At 43.2% G+C, this 14,685-nt stretch overlaps 1 protein-coding gene across 2 annotated transcripts in view; it reads right to left on the bottom strand.

The window, feature by feature from the left end:
- LOC123762562 (uncharacterized) overlaps positions 1-14,685 on the bottom strand; it is a 70,194-nt gene that overhangs the window by 10,572 nt on the left and 44,937 nt on the right. The window contains exons 2-4 of one of the 2 annotated variants that reach the window (XM_069332488.1): positions 10,085-10,103; positions 7,695-7,810; positions 490-2,709 (exon numbers count right to left, since the gene is read on the bottom strand). In XM_069332488.1, the coding sequence (XP_069188589.1) occupies positions 490-2,709; positions 7,695-7,810; positions 10,085-10,103 (2,355 nt within the window). The remainder of the gene's footprint in view (positions 1-489; positions 2,710-7,694; positions 7,811-10,084; positions 10,104-14,685) is intronic. The other variant, XM_045749094.2, reaches the window with a different exon arrangement.

Below are 14,685 nucleotides of genomic sequence, written 5' to 3'. Positions count from 1 at the left end.
CAGTGTCATGCATTATGGGTGTCAAGCTTAGCGATGTCAGGTTTAGCAGTGTTAGGTACTGTGTCAAGCACTGTAGTATCAGGCACTGTGTCAAGCGTATTAGTGTCAAGCACTGTGTCAAGCGTAGTGGTGGTGTCAAGCACTGTGTCAAGCGTAGTGGTGGTGTCAAGCACTGTGTCAAGCGTAGTGGTGGTGTCAAGCACTGTGTCAAGCACTATTTGTATGAAGCATAGCGGTGTGAAGCAATATTTCAAGCGTAGCAGAGTCCAGCACTAGCTGTGTCAAAGTACTAGTCGTGGTATGGGGGACTCGTTCTAGCCACTTGGCGGTCTCTTCAATTATTGCACTTTCCCAATGTAATTTCGAGTCAGTTTGCTGCCCTAGACAGTTGTATCCTGGACGTCGAGGAAACAGTTTTGTCGGTCAGTTTGTCAAAGTTCGGCCGTGCTCCGTCGAGTCGCCCTTAGTCGGGATCAAAGTTTGGCTTACCAGAGGAGACAGGTTCCTCAGAGTTTCGCCGCTGGGCTACAAGGAGTCTCTTGTGCATAAGAGGTATATCCTGCTGTCGTGTGACCTTAGGCAGACGTCGGTTCTCCATCAGGACATGTCTGGGGGCGCGGACGGAGGAATAAGGGGGCAGGATATAAGCGGGAGGAGAAGGTCCCGGTCTAAAGCCAGGGATGAGCTGGTGAAGCCGAAGAGAGTTCTTAGTAGGAAAATTAGGATTTCGGGGAGGGCGTTTAGGAGTAGGAAGAACGAGGTTGGAAGCTATATGAACGACAGTGGACTTTGTGCCAACGTCTTCTGAGAGCGGGCTATCAAAATTGGACAAGAAGTTTGAAGGCTGTGCTCCGAAAAGTGATGACAAATCCGTTATAGTATCGGCCTCATTGTTTTCTTTGAAAGGCGGGAACTCAGGAACCTGGTAGGAAGGATCTTGCCCACCGAACTCGTATTCTATAATTGGATCTCCAAACTCTACATTCTTAAATCGATGTTGTTGTCTATTCCGTAGAGGATATTTGCGTCCTTCTTGACGTGGCAGACGTAACGGTCTATATCTGAATTGTGAAGCAGACGTGTGGAGGTCTTGGAGAGGTGTAGTCGGCTGGGCACTCAGGTCGCGTTTAGCACGGCCAGTAAATCTAGTGGTGTGAGAACTCGAGATGGGAAACAGACGAACTACAGCTTGTGAGGGATCGTTAGAACCAACACTTATAAATGGGGAGGATGTATGTCTTAGAGGCGACTGCTCAGTCTTACGCACGAAACGGTTTTTATTACTTGCATATAAACTTGCAAGGGATTCAGGTACGCTTCCTCTATAAGGGGAATTCAATATTTGGTCGAGTGTGTCAGTGATACCTTGTCTCTCCTGAGCTGCCTCGAGATCTCTGCGGCGTCTAATGCCTATCTGCTCGAAAAAATTTGGGATTACAAAGGGAATTTCAAAAGGATTTGACGAAGGTGGAGAGCTTAGTTGAGCTCGTCCACGAGGATTTTCCGCGGCGCGAGAAGTGGAGGATATAACTGCGGGTTGAGTGTGTCTAGGGGCTCTATTGTTGCTAGTAAGCACACTACTTATTGAACTCGGAACCGAACCTTCACATGAAGAGCTTTTGATCTGGTCGCGTTGAGACGACGCGTCCTGCCTTGCCGTCACGTCTCGCCTTTCTCTTGGTATTCTTGCAGACTCAAAGAAGGAGTCGATGTCTGAGAACGAAGGGCCAAACTGTTGTCCTGTGAAAGAAGTGGAAGAAAAGGGGTCCTGGGGAGGGACAGGATTGTTACGAGCGGAGGGAGGAGATTTCTGAGGAGGAGAGAAGGATGGAGGAGAGAACTGTGGAGGAGAACGAACAACGGGTGAAGAAAACTGTGGTGGGGAGCGGGCAGCAGATGAAGGGGAGAATTGTTGTTGGGATCGAACAACGGATGGAGGGAACTGCTGTGTGGAACGAACAATGGATGGAGAGAACTGCTGAGTGGAACGAACAACGGATGGAGGAGAGAAGTGATGTGAGGACGGAGCAGCTTTTGGTGAAGATGCAAACTGTGATGATGAAGTAGAAATGGATGAAGATTGAGCTGAGGAGGAGGAGGAGGACGGTGGAGATGGATGCTCGTGAATTACTTGAAAGTTCGGAGCTCTGTTTAGGGGATGAGGTCGTTCCGGAGAGAGCGAACTTGACACTGTTTCCTGCTGGGGATGATCGAACTGAGACTGGGATCTCGGAGGACCCGACGATGCAAAGGATGACTGAGACTGGGGTCTCGGAGGACCCGACTTTGCAAAAGATGACTGAGACTGGGATCTCGGAGGACCCGACGATGCAAAGGATGACTGAGACTGGGGTCTCGGAGGACCCGACTTTGCAAAAGATGACTGAGACTGGGGTCTCGGAGGACCCGACGTTGCAAAGGATGACTGAGACTGGGATCTCGGAGGATCCGACGTTGCAAAGGATGACTGAGACTGGGATCTCGGAGGATCCGACGCTGCAAAGGATGGAGAAAAGGATGGGGAGGAAAAAGACGGGGAGGATTGGGGTTGACGGGGGCGTGAGGCTCCCGCAGACTGTCTAGCAGGCCGGATGTTGGTGTTGCGGGAGAGGAGGGCCTGGAGGTGGTTGGTGGCGTGTAAACCGCCATACGGGCTGCTCAGTATACCCTCGATGGTAGAAGAGACGCCGACTTGTCGCTTAGATCTTCCTGTGGAGCGTCGACGAAAGACAGACAAGAAGAACAGTCAGCTTTACTGGTTCATCAAGAAGGAGAGCAGGTAGACGACGCAGCCTGCACTGCTTGTCTCGGGTAAAGGTCTGTGGTACTAGTCTATTTTGCTTTGTATGTTGCACTTGTCTTGCAAGTACAACAACGTCTTGCGTTGTTTGTGGCACTTGTCTGTTTAGCTGTGTTTGTAGTAGTTGTATGTTGCCTGTTTGTGGCGCATGTATGTTTTGGGGTAGTTTTTACATATGGGAAATTCAGAGTGTGTTAGTGATGCCAACTGGTCACCATAATTTTGCCTGTCTCCTCGCATTAGTTGTAAGAGGTCAGAGATATTCCTGGCACACACAGGTGGTGGTTCCCGAGGTAGAATTAATTTACAAATCTAACATGAACGTTTATCAAATGATAAACCCGGTACAGGTACAGTACTCGGCTTTGTATCACCCGGGCGGAGGGGACGGTTCTGGTCCCTGCAAGAGCATTTGGAACTTTCAAGTATTTAAAGTGAAGCCTGTGTACTATTCAGGTTTATCATTTGAGATATATATATATATATATATATATATATATATATATATATATATATATATATATATATATATATATATATATATATATATATATATATATATATATAATGTGTGCGTGTCTGTGCATGCCGAGAGATTCTCAGTATATATTAGACTCATTTCCTAAGAATTGGATTTCCCAGATAAATCAGTTCTTCCGTTCTTTTGAGTAGCTATTATTTATACATATATTTATTATATAAATCATTACAATTTACCACACCACATTCTGCTTTACAACCCTCCTTTGTTAAAAATCTCAACTTATGTTATCTAATTTATTAGGAACCCACGCAAATATCCTATATTTACACATACTCTCAAATATTTAACTATTAATAAAAATAAAAATAAAAAATACAGAAATACTAACTATATATCCCTGCTTTTTTAATTACACTATAAAATAGATCATGCAACCAAGTAATAAACACAGCTACCCAAATGCATTGAATTAAACAAAATAATTCTTCATTAGAGCAGCAAACAAAAAGTTAAAAAGCTAATTGTAAAGTATAGCATCGGATTAGGCTGAAAAAGGGATAATAAATGTTAGGTTTCAAGCTTCCTAAATGCAGTATTTCATGGAGGGTTCCTCCATCATGGTCCTACCTACTGTCAGGGTCAACAGACTGGAAACCTATATAGCATTTGTGATTCATTGCTGTACTGACTCCCCAAGAACAAATCTCTTTCGGGGAACCTCTGAAGCCTAACTATGCGAGATTATAAGTAGCACATATTGCAGAATAATTTGAAAGTATACCTGTAACTACGGTACAGCAGCCCTAGACAGCATGCCCTCATGATGTAAGGGTTAGTAACCGGTCGTTTTCCCAACAAAGTTTTGCTATTATATACAGTAAAAAAATATTACACTGCGAAATGCCCCGATTAAAGAAAAACAAATTGGCACCTGTTATAGTAATTGGTTATTAATCAGCAGGTCACAAGGTGAACTCTAATGTTAAACTAGTTGCTGCAACTCATGGAGAAAGGAATCACTTCCTCTCAAAAATAGAAACTGCCACTATTTTTCTATCTAAGGCTTGCGCAGTCTTGTGTTTGGTTTCCAACAAAAAATTCCAAGGTCTTAGAATCCTAAGAGGAATCAAGGTCCATGTATCATAAAGTAAATTGTCATACTAAGTTAGATGATCAGTGGACATGGATGTATTTGGTTGTTGACAGCCGCGATGGCAGCGTAGCGGCACTACAACTAGCTACCAGAACATTAACAAATATAGGAGGAGAAATAATATTTTGTGATTCAAAGTCTGCTCTTCAAGCAATTGAAAACTTCTCCTGGAAGATCGCCAGCATGAACTTCATACTAGCAATTATAAATTACCTAATTGCTTCACAAAGTAAAGTTTCGAATCTCGTATGTATGGATATCATCACACATAAATGTAACCCATCATAATGAGACAGACATTGCAGCCAAATTAGCGTGCAACAAAGATGAAGTTGAATTAGATCTAGGTATTCCCATCTCTGTTGTCAAAACTATATTGTACCAAACACTCAGGTCTGATGGGAGAGAAATTACTGACTCCCAATGACCTGAAAGCACCAGTATTAAAAGCTATGATTTGTTCAGATCTGAGACCTATGTTTATGGGCAGCACAAAACGTGTACCAAACTGTGCGACACAGTGGTTGCCAGGATCAGGTTGGGTTACCGTTACCTGTGGCAGGTGGCTACAGGTGACGGACCTCCCAATCCTGAGCACTCCAGGTGCAACCTCTGTGAGCAGGAACTGGGGCATAGGCTTGCAGACTACTTATCACATGACTTTGTATTATATATCTGAGTTAATAAATTAGTTTGGGCCCATTTGCTGTGTTGGGAGAATTTGTGTTGGATGTAAATTGCATATAATTATATTGATTCTTTAGTGTTGGTAATTCTGAGTGGAGGCAACCCGTCCTCACACTATGCTGTTTAAAGCAGTGGCCGTCCTCCTCAGACGCATTATCAATTTTAACATACTGTGTATTAAAAATTGGTTTGTTCTCATATATAAATTAATATTATTATGCATAACAATTCTATGTATTGCTATGTGGGGTTAGGTTAGGTGTTTAGGTTCCGTTGGCGATTATTTGTATTTGTAGTACGTGGGTGAAGCATTTATAGCGTTGTGGTTCGAACAAAATTCGTCAGTGAAGCACTTGTTCCGGAAGTGTTCGAACGAAATCAGTTGTGAGTCGTGTGTAAACCGTTTTTCATTCATAAACAGCTGGGGTTTGGCGGGTGCATGGAATCACTTTTGGTTCTTTGTTTGGAGGACGGGCTGACGACTCACAACTGATGACGTCCGAACACTCCGGAATAAGTGCTTCGCTGACGTCTTGTTCGAACTACAACGCTGTAAATGCTTCACCCACGTACTACAAATACAAATAATCGGCAACAGAACCTAAACACCTAACCTAACCTATGCCTATATATGCACAATATGCTAATATATTATAATATTTATTTATATTTGAGAAAATTTCCGTATTGAATGAACAGCATGTAAAAATTTATGAATGCGTATGTGGGGTCGACCACTGGATGTAATGGACTTCGAGTCGAGGACGGGTTGTGTGGAGGAGCGGGAGGTGTTGTCTATGGTTTGTTTAGTGATATAGTGGATGGCGAGGCGCCAGGCTGCAGCCTGTACAAAGTAAGTTAAGACCATTTTTTTCAGTTTTGTGTAACTATTATCTGTTCTGGCAGTCATTAATTCTTAAGTACCTTCTGGAGCGTTGACTACTGTGCAACTGTTGCCCAACCATAAACGTACGAAGCCCAGCAGCGCACCAAACTTGTCACGGCTGATACATAGAAAACGTCCATATTGCGATGCATTTATTTTTAACAATTGAGTAGATTGCATACAAAACGTGGCGTATTAGGTGAGAGGGCGTATTGATGCTAGTTAGGTATTTTATGTATAAAATGGTGTTAGCCCCATTGATTATTATTGGGTTACCCCAGTTATCCAGACAGTGATTAACGTCCTTATTCTAGATTATCCAGTATCCTTTGGGAAATAACCAAGAGGATACTGGATAGTTTTATTCTCTGCCTTATTCTTCATTATTCATTTACCATTTCTTTTTTATCATTCTAGTTCAACCATTAGGCGTTGTAAGCCTCAGTATTCCTGGATTTTATCTCTATCATTATTTATTGACCTTTCCATCTCCCTCTATTCTTTTCCCTACACCTTCCCCTTCTCCTAATGTCCACTCCCCAACTTCTCTCGCACTCATAAATCCTCTTCCCCCTCTGAATCCTCCTCCCACTCCCGAATCCCCATTCCCTCCCCCCTCCCCTCTTCTCTCCTCTCGAATAGAACATTGTGGACTCCCTGTCAACCATTCTGTTACTTTTGTTTCACTAACATTAAAAACTAACGATCTAACCACCAAATGGTTTTAGCTAGCATAGGGAAAATTTTAATTTATATTCCTATGCTATTTGAAAATATCAATTGGAAAAAATAAGAATTTTATTTTAATTTTATTTTTATTAATTTTCTTCAGAATTTATAAATATGAATTTCATTATATTTTGTTTTCTTCAGAATTTATAACAAAACATAAATTCAGTTATATTTTGTTGTACTATTATTCAATCATTTTAAAAGTGAAGTAAAAACAAAAGAACAATAGATTAGAGAACAATCTGACCATCGGATGGGGTTATCAGACATAAAATTCTGAACGTGGCCGCAAGATATCAAGGTTATCAGTGAATGACTTAGTGTTTTCTGACCACACCCGCCCCCCCTCCTCTAACCCCTACCCCGGGCAAATATGGGAAAACGTTATTGATGAAACAATGAATCAACGTTGATTAGTCACTCCTACTTTGAATAAACGTAGGAGTGACTCGAACATGATTTAAACCATGCTTAAGTAACTTTTAATCTCAGCGTTGTTCCCACCTGACATTAACGCAGTTTGATCAGCTTTGAGAGCACCTTGCTGGGAATCGGGACTTGGATGATCCTATCAGTTCAAGGGTAGAATATAATCACTGAGAATTGTATCTCTAAATGTATATTCCTTGAGTTTAATCTTTAATTCTATTAGGGATAATGCTATCCATGATTGTTATAAGATAAACTGTGTCCTTAACGATCCTGACAGTAGATAGGACTAATTATTAACTCCTTATTAATATACAATAAACACCAGGAAATGTGCTTAAAAGTATTATTCTGCATTCCAGTCAAATTTCACTGTACTTATAGCATAAATGACTATTGTAAATTATAAGTTTAAACAATCTAAGCTCATATTAGAAAGTTACTGTTCACAAACTGCGTAACCAAAACAGACGGGCTCGAACTGAAGCATCCACTTCGAGCCCTAACTGCTGAGAATTCATACTTGCGAAGTCTCCCATGAACTCCTGAGTGGGAAGGTTGTGAGCGAAGTCCTTGGAGAACCCGCCGCTGAAGGTCTCCTGGGGCGCCTCCCGCCCTGCCGCCGATGTCATAATTTCCCTGAAGCAAGATCAGATACGTGAGATTATCAGCAGCAACATACTGGGGAAAGAGGATGGGGGGGGGGGGGGGGATAAAATACAGTACAGTATTTGATTTCGGGTTTTCTTCGCGTGCAATTTATATCGGAGATGTTTCCAATTTGAGCGATTTTGTTCAATCAAGTACTGTAGTATCAAACATACCAGTTTATAACTAAATGCCCAAATTAATGATGTGAGGTTGCTATTAGACTTCCCTGTTGATGTAAATAATAATTTAACGAACGTAAACGTTCACAGAAGCGTATTTTTTTGAGTCCGATTTTACTTTTTTCGTGTAGTCTCCCATAAGCCTAGTGCGTAGCCTCATCAGTGGTAGCCTGTTTCATACGCTCTACAACGTTAATTATCAATCAATATTTTTTGGACTGTAACTTTCGAACATGTCAACTGTCAAATTTGTGAGGTCTCTTAGCAAGAAGCTCGAAAATAAACGCCAGGAAAGGTCACGGAAAGGGCGCTTATCAAGGACGGTGATCAAAGTCTTCGAAGCAGTAATCTCGATTTATTTCCCTTTGTCTTCTAATTCCCAGCTAGCCAAGCTATATAACCAAGCGGGTAAACTATGTCTGAGTAACGTTTACTCAACGTAGGATCAACAGTATTAACGCTAATTCGTTGTTACATCAACGTCGTTTGCCCAGGGGAAAAATCTGGGAAAACAACGTTGATGTAATATGGAGTAAATGTCGATTTTTCACGTTATTTGAGCATATTTTGCCCGCTGGGACTCTTGACCGCCGACAACGTTTTCTTGTTATATATTTACTTGAGTAACAATTATAAATTATTTATATTTATTGTGTAATGAATTTTGTGCATTATTATTGTTGTTGCTGTTGTCATTATATTGTTGTTCTTTAAACGAGGTCCGTCTAGGCTTATATATCATTGCGGAGCAAAGACTTACATCAATGTCAGTGACATTCTTGATAATCTTATCACATTTAATCCCAAAATTAAATTTTTACATTTTGAATGGGATGAAAATTATAGTTTATTAAGCAAAGTTAGAATTATTTGTTTAAAACTCCGTGGAGGAAGTAAGATGTTTATCTTATTACTGGTAGTGTAATCCCAGTGGGCATAATACCCAAGTGACCTTGGAATTTGCGCCCATTAGGATGCACTTTAAATAATAGCCTAATGCTATGCTTTCTGTCACATTTTAAGAACCACCCGAACAGTGATAGTAATAATATAGCATGTTTAGCGACATTTTTAGTAGTACCGATCATTTATTGATTTCATCTGTAGGCTTTATTTGTATGCTGAAAGGGAAAGAAACATACAGAACACCCACGTCTTCTCTATCTTAAATGTTGGCGTCGCAAACAACAGAATGTTTATGGCGTCGTTAACAGAGGAAGTCACCCTTTGACCCTCAGGGTCCCGAGATGTCAGGAAGCGCTACACATGACTTCTCCGCGCGTTCACTCTACTTATTGAGGGTTGTTAAGACCTATTTAGAGCTGGTGATTACTTATAGAGTACTGTTCTTAGGGTAGATTACAACCAGAGGCATATTTAGCACGATTATATTGGAGCTCTTAATTACTTCTGGTTCATTTTTTATTAGGGTAATGGGCCACAGCCCTAATAATTGCTTATACAGTATATTATTTAGAGGTTAACACATCGTTCGGTGTTGGGCTTAAGGCCTATCAACTTTTGGAGGGTTATTAAGGCCACCACTACAGCTGACCAACCTGTAAGATTACTTTATTCCCGAACAGAGTCATCACTAAAGTAAACTCTTAGTGTATATATACACCGAGATGCTGGGTATACCTCGGTGTGTATATATTCTTGCCACTTGCATTAGTTTGCCGAAATTAGGACTAATAACTGCTTATTTTGGAGTGCAGTGTTGCCACTAGTATTTTGGAGTGCAATGTTGCCACTAGTATTTTAATTAAGTTTAATTAAGAAGTTGTAACCCCAGTGTCAACTACCTGGTGTTAATTGTTACTTTGAGTAAAATATTACTTGAAGTAGATTATTATGATTGTTACTAGCTGGGGTTGTTTACTGTCTTTTGCTGTTGATGAATGGTTCTCATTTTGTGCCCGTTGCAGTTTGCCTTTGATTACTGCTTAATTAATGTCATATAAAGCTTACGTTGGTTGATTAATGTTCATGGGTTGATTGTTACTTACTTATCGATTAGTGTTTTTTTCAGGCTGATTGATACTTACCGTCGGTTTCTTACTTTGTCTTGGTTGCTACTTACATGCGTTTCTCCGGCTGATCTGGAAAGAGAAGATAAATATTTAAGCAAGTGGTTACTGGAATTTAACCCAGAAAATGCAATGTTATGAGGAATTGAACTGGTGTGAGAAGACCGTCCAAGGGCACAAATCAAAGCCCCCAAATTTGATGCCAGAGGTACTCATTGCGAAGGATAACAAACACCAACAGCTCGTCATTTCATCCAAACTAGGCTATTACATGATTGCGAGAGCACATAACTAAGCCGCTTGGAGACACGCCACCATGTTATAGTTCCTGAAAGGCTCTGGGAACTGGACCTCGGCATTCTAGAGCACTGAGAAAATAATGAAGAATAGAAAACGTGATAACAAAGAAAATTGACAATGTGAAATCTGGACATTATCCAAAACTAAAGTAAACTCTGTGTATATACACACCAAAAACTGGTGTACATCCCCTCCCTCCCTCCCCCCCCCCTGTGTACTTTGGGGGACGAACTTGTTTGCTTTAGGCTTAATTAAGGCCTATGAACATCTGGAGGGTTATTAAGACCACCACAATTGTTTACTGACCAACCAGCAAGTATACTTTAGCCCTGGCCATAGTCCTGGACTAGTATACACTCTCATGTTTATACACCGATAATAAAAGTATTTTACATATGCAAGACACTATAAATTGTTTTACAATAAATTTTATTTATATATGCAATAGACGCTATAAAAGTTGTAGGGGGTTACATAGCGAGTGAGACAGGAGTGAGGAGTGAGAGGCAGGAGTGAGGAGTGAGAGGCAGCAGTAAGGAGTAAGAGGCAGGAGGGAGGAGTGAGAGGCAGGAGGACTTGTGGTCGGCCTGTGGCAGGGAAAGCACTAAGGGCTGCCCACTCTCCCGGGGCAACAAGGTCGACACAACACACTCTGTGTTTCCCCTCACTTTATGACTGACGTTGTGTGAGCAGTTCTTGGTAGAACAAAGAAATTGCTATGACCCCCCCCCCCAACCCTCCTCTCTCTCTCTCTCTCTAGTTTAAGAATTGTGCTTTCCAATGCAATATTGTATATCTGGAGTTTACCTGGAATGTACCTGGGGAGGGTTCCACGGGTTCGTCAGTGCCCCAGCGGCCAGGCTTGTTTTGTATTTAATTGACGTAATGAACTGAATATATCCAAGACAGGAAAAAAGTAAGAATAAAAGTATATCTAAAAAGTTAAAAAAGTAAGATATTTTCCGTGTCTAGAGATTGTTTATTAGTGTATTTGTTAGTAATTTAAGTGTGTACCTAATCTATAGAGGAAGAATCTCATTAGTCATCATATTTCGTCAATTTTACGATGCTATTCATTTCTATAAACCACTACAATTTTAACGTTTGGATTGACAGCGAAGAGCATTTGGGTATATTGAGAGGACAGGTTGCAACAATAGGTTTTGGCGACGTGTGTGATGAAGCGACACTTGTTTACAATCAAAAGGTCCCGGGTTCGATTCCCGCGGCAGGACAGAGACGTTTCGGCACATTTCGTAACACCTTGATACCTTGCTACCTTGACTGGTTCCTTTGGTCGCTACCTAGCAGTAAATAGGCTCTGGCGAGTTAGGCAACTATTGTGGCTTGCATCCTGGAACACATGGAGCCTATAGGCCTCAGTTACTTAGCCGAGCCGAGATAACGAGCCAATTAATTGGCAGTAATTGGATAACGAGCCAATTACAGCTCCCGGCATACAGGTGGTGATCTAATGACTTTGGTATTGGTGCCTAGCTCATGTATTCTGCTCCCTCGACGCTGTGTATACATGTATACAGGTCACTTGATGGTCCACGAACACTCCCTGCTCCTCACGTGAACGTCGGTGTGGGAGATGGTGAGAGAAGCCCTGTGAACGAGACTGTCTTTGTGGACAAGTGGTCCATCGAGGCGTTCGTTCTCAGTGGTCCGTCGAGGGGTTCTCAGTGGTCCGTCGAGGGGTTCTCAGTGGTCCGTCGAGGGGTTCTCAGTGGTCCGTCGAGGGGTTCTCAGTGGTCCGTCGAGGGGTTCTCAGTGGTCCGTCGAGGCGTTCTCAGTGGTCCGTCGAGGCGTTCTCAGTGGTCCGGGCTCCCCGTTACTTTTGGTGTTTCCGTGTTACGCAAGAGAAAGTAACGCCACCTGTTGATGCAATAGACTAATGACTGTGTACGGCAGCTCTTCACGCGGCAGACAGACAGATTAGACAGACAAGCAGACACACACACACACACACACACACACACACACACACACACACACACACACACACACACACACACACACACACGCGCGCGCGCGTGCGCACAGTGCTTCGGTGTCAGTAGTTAACACGTGGAATGCACTAGGAAGTGATGTGGTGGAGGCTGACTCCATACACAGTTTCAAATGTAGATATGATAGAGCCCAGTAGGCTCAGGAATCTGTACACCAGTTGATTGACAGTTGAGAGGCGGGACCAAAGAGCCAGAGCTCAACCCCCGCAAGCACAACTAGGTAAGTACACACACACTGAATTACAGTAGTATCCACCTCCATCACTCGCCACGTTGCTTAAACCTAAACTCCACCGCCTCCTCTCCCTAAGCTGCTGGTTGATGAACTGAATGTGGAAGTCCCGGAAGCCGCCTCCATCAACCGCTCCAAGAGTAAATGTAACATAGAACTTGAACTTCAAGAAGTTTCTAACCGTTCCAAGAGAGAGGTCTACACAGCTACACCTCACCCTGGCAGCGCTATAAGGTAGCTACACTATCTCTTCACTCTTACGGGCTCACCATAGCCCGTGCTACATGGACACTTCGTTCTGAGTAGCTAAATCTAAAACAACAACAACAACTCTTTATTCCAGTTCCAGCCCCGCTCGTGTGCCAGGTAAGTCTACTACGGGCTCACCATAGCCCGTGCTACCTGAAACTTTTTGTTCCCAGTAGCTAAATCTATAACAACAACAACAACTCTTCACTCGCCAACGGCCATACCACGTTAAGAACACCGCTTCTCGTCCGTCCTCTTCACTCTTATTTTCAAGAGGACGCTCACTGGACTTTTGATAGTAAATCTTTGCAAATTAGATGATTGAATTTGCAAGAAGCATGCGTCATTGTGGATGTGAGTGACGTGAAGCACGTGAGCACGTGGAGCACGTGAGCACGTGAAGCACGTGAGCACGTGAAGCGTGTCAACAAACACGACAAGATCCCCCGAAGCGAGATAACTACCGCGCCAAGACACTTCTTCGTCACGCTACAGATCACAGGCTTTCACTTTCTCTGTGTTTACGACTTTCCATGGTGACGGTGGCGTCTTATAGCAACAGCGAGTGAGACCGAGGCATCGTGAGTGACAGCCACGCTTGACAACCCTCAGTTTAGATGACTCGTGAGAGCATCTGCAGCATCCCTGCTGGCCTCGAACAATGGCTATAGGAGGAGGAGGCGGCGTCTTCCCCCCAGAGAGAGCGCCCATTAGAAATGTGAGTACGGAGGAGGATCTGCGAACATAAGAATAGCCCCCAGTAGTGTTTTGAAGCGCGAGCCAGAGACCATACACAATGAGACCACAATAATGTGATATACAGTATGTATGAGAAGATCTTTGGATGACGACAGCGCCCTTGTTGGCTGATCCAAGACGCCAGTTCGATCCTGCTGACATGCTCCAAGGGACAAGATATATTTATCAACAGTCTATAAGCAGTAAATCACTGCGCCATCTGGCTACCCTATCGACAAGCAGAGTCAATAGTGTCGCAGTCTGCGTTGTTCCTCCCGTTCACGTATACGTCAACGCCTTAAAGAGTTTAGGATTTAAGTAAGCTCTCGGCAAGAGGACTGACGCGGGTTGACGGAGGCAGGAATAGGATGGAGTGCTGAGACAGTCGTCAATTTTTGTAACAGTAGACGAGGATGACTGAAGTGGGTAACCAGATATTTGCCAGTCAGTAGATACAGTCAACACGACAAGGAATTGCTTGCTCGCATCTTCCAGAACCACCTTGATGGTTAAAGAGACGACAGTATAGACGACACGCCTTGAGACGACAGAGCAGAGGCTGGCGAAGATCGACCCCCATCATCTCCAGGCCTGGGGCTAGGGGGAAAGTTCCCCATCAGCACTACCTCAAGACGCCCCAAGGAACACCAGCGACAACCTCACCATTCACTTCTTGCCGCTCACTTTATCTTAAACGTTCCTTCTACGAACTTTGTTTTTGTTTAATCCCAGTTTTAGAAAATGTGAGTTTAATGCTATAGAATAATTATACCTCCACTCGACAACTTTTTACAAGAGAGGCCATTAGGAATCACTTGGTTAGAAGGATCGTAACAGGTGGAAACCTTTCACATGTTGCAAAACACCGCTTGTTTACTGCACATTAGAGACAGCTATGGTAGTTTTTGTTGCATTTTCACCGTCGCCGCAGGAAAGTTGCTATGAGGAGCCGTGTTAGAGCAACGTGTAAACTTTTGCCTTCCTCCTTGCTTCCTCCCCCAGCTCCAGCACCTTCCCCACCTTGACACTCCCCCCCAGCACCTTCCCCACCCTGACACTCCCCCCCAGCACCTTCCCCACCCTGACACTCTCCCCCCAGCACCTTCCCTACCCTGACACT

Source organism: Procambarus clarkii, chromosome 27 (assembly GCF_040958095.1).
Source record: "Procambarus clarkii isolate CNS0578487 chromosome 27, FALCON_Pclarkii_2.0, whole genome shotgun sequence".
NCBI lineage: Eukaryota > Metazoa > Arthropoda > Malacostraca > Decapoda > Cambaridae > Procambarus > Procambarus clarkii.
Note: the sequence above shows the minus strand (reverse complement) of the source record. Positions and strands in the feature narration are given on the sequence as shown.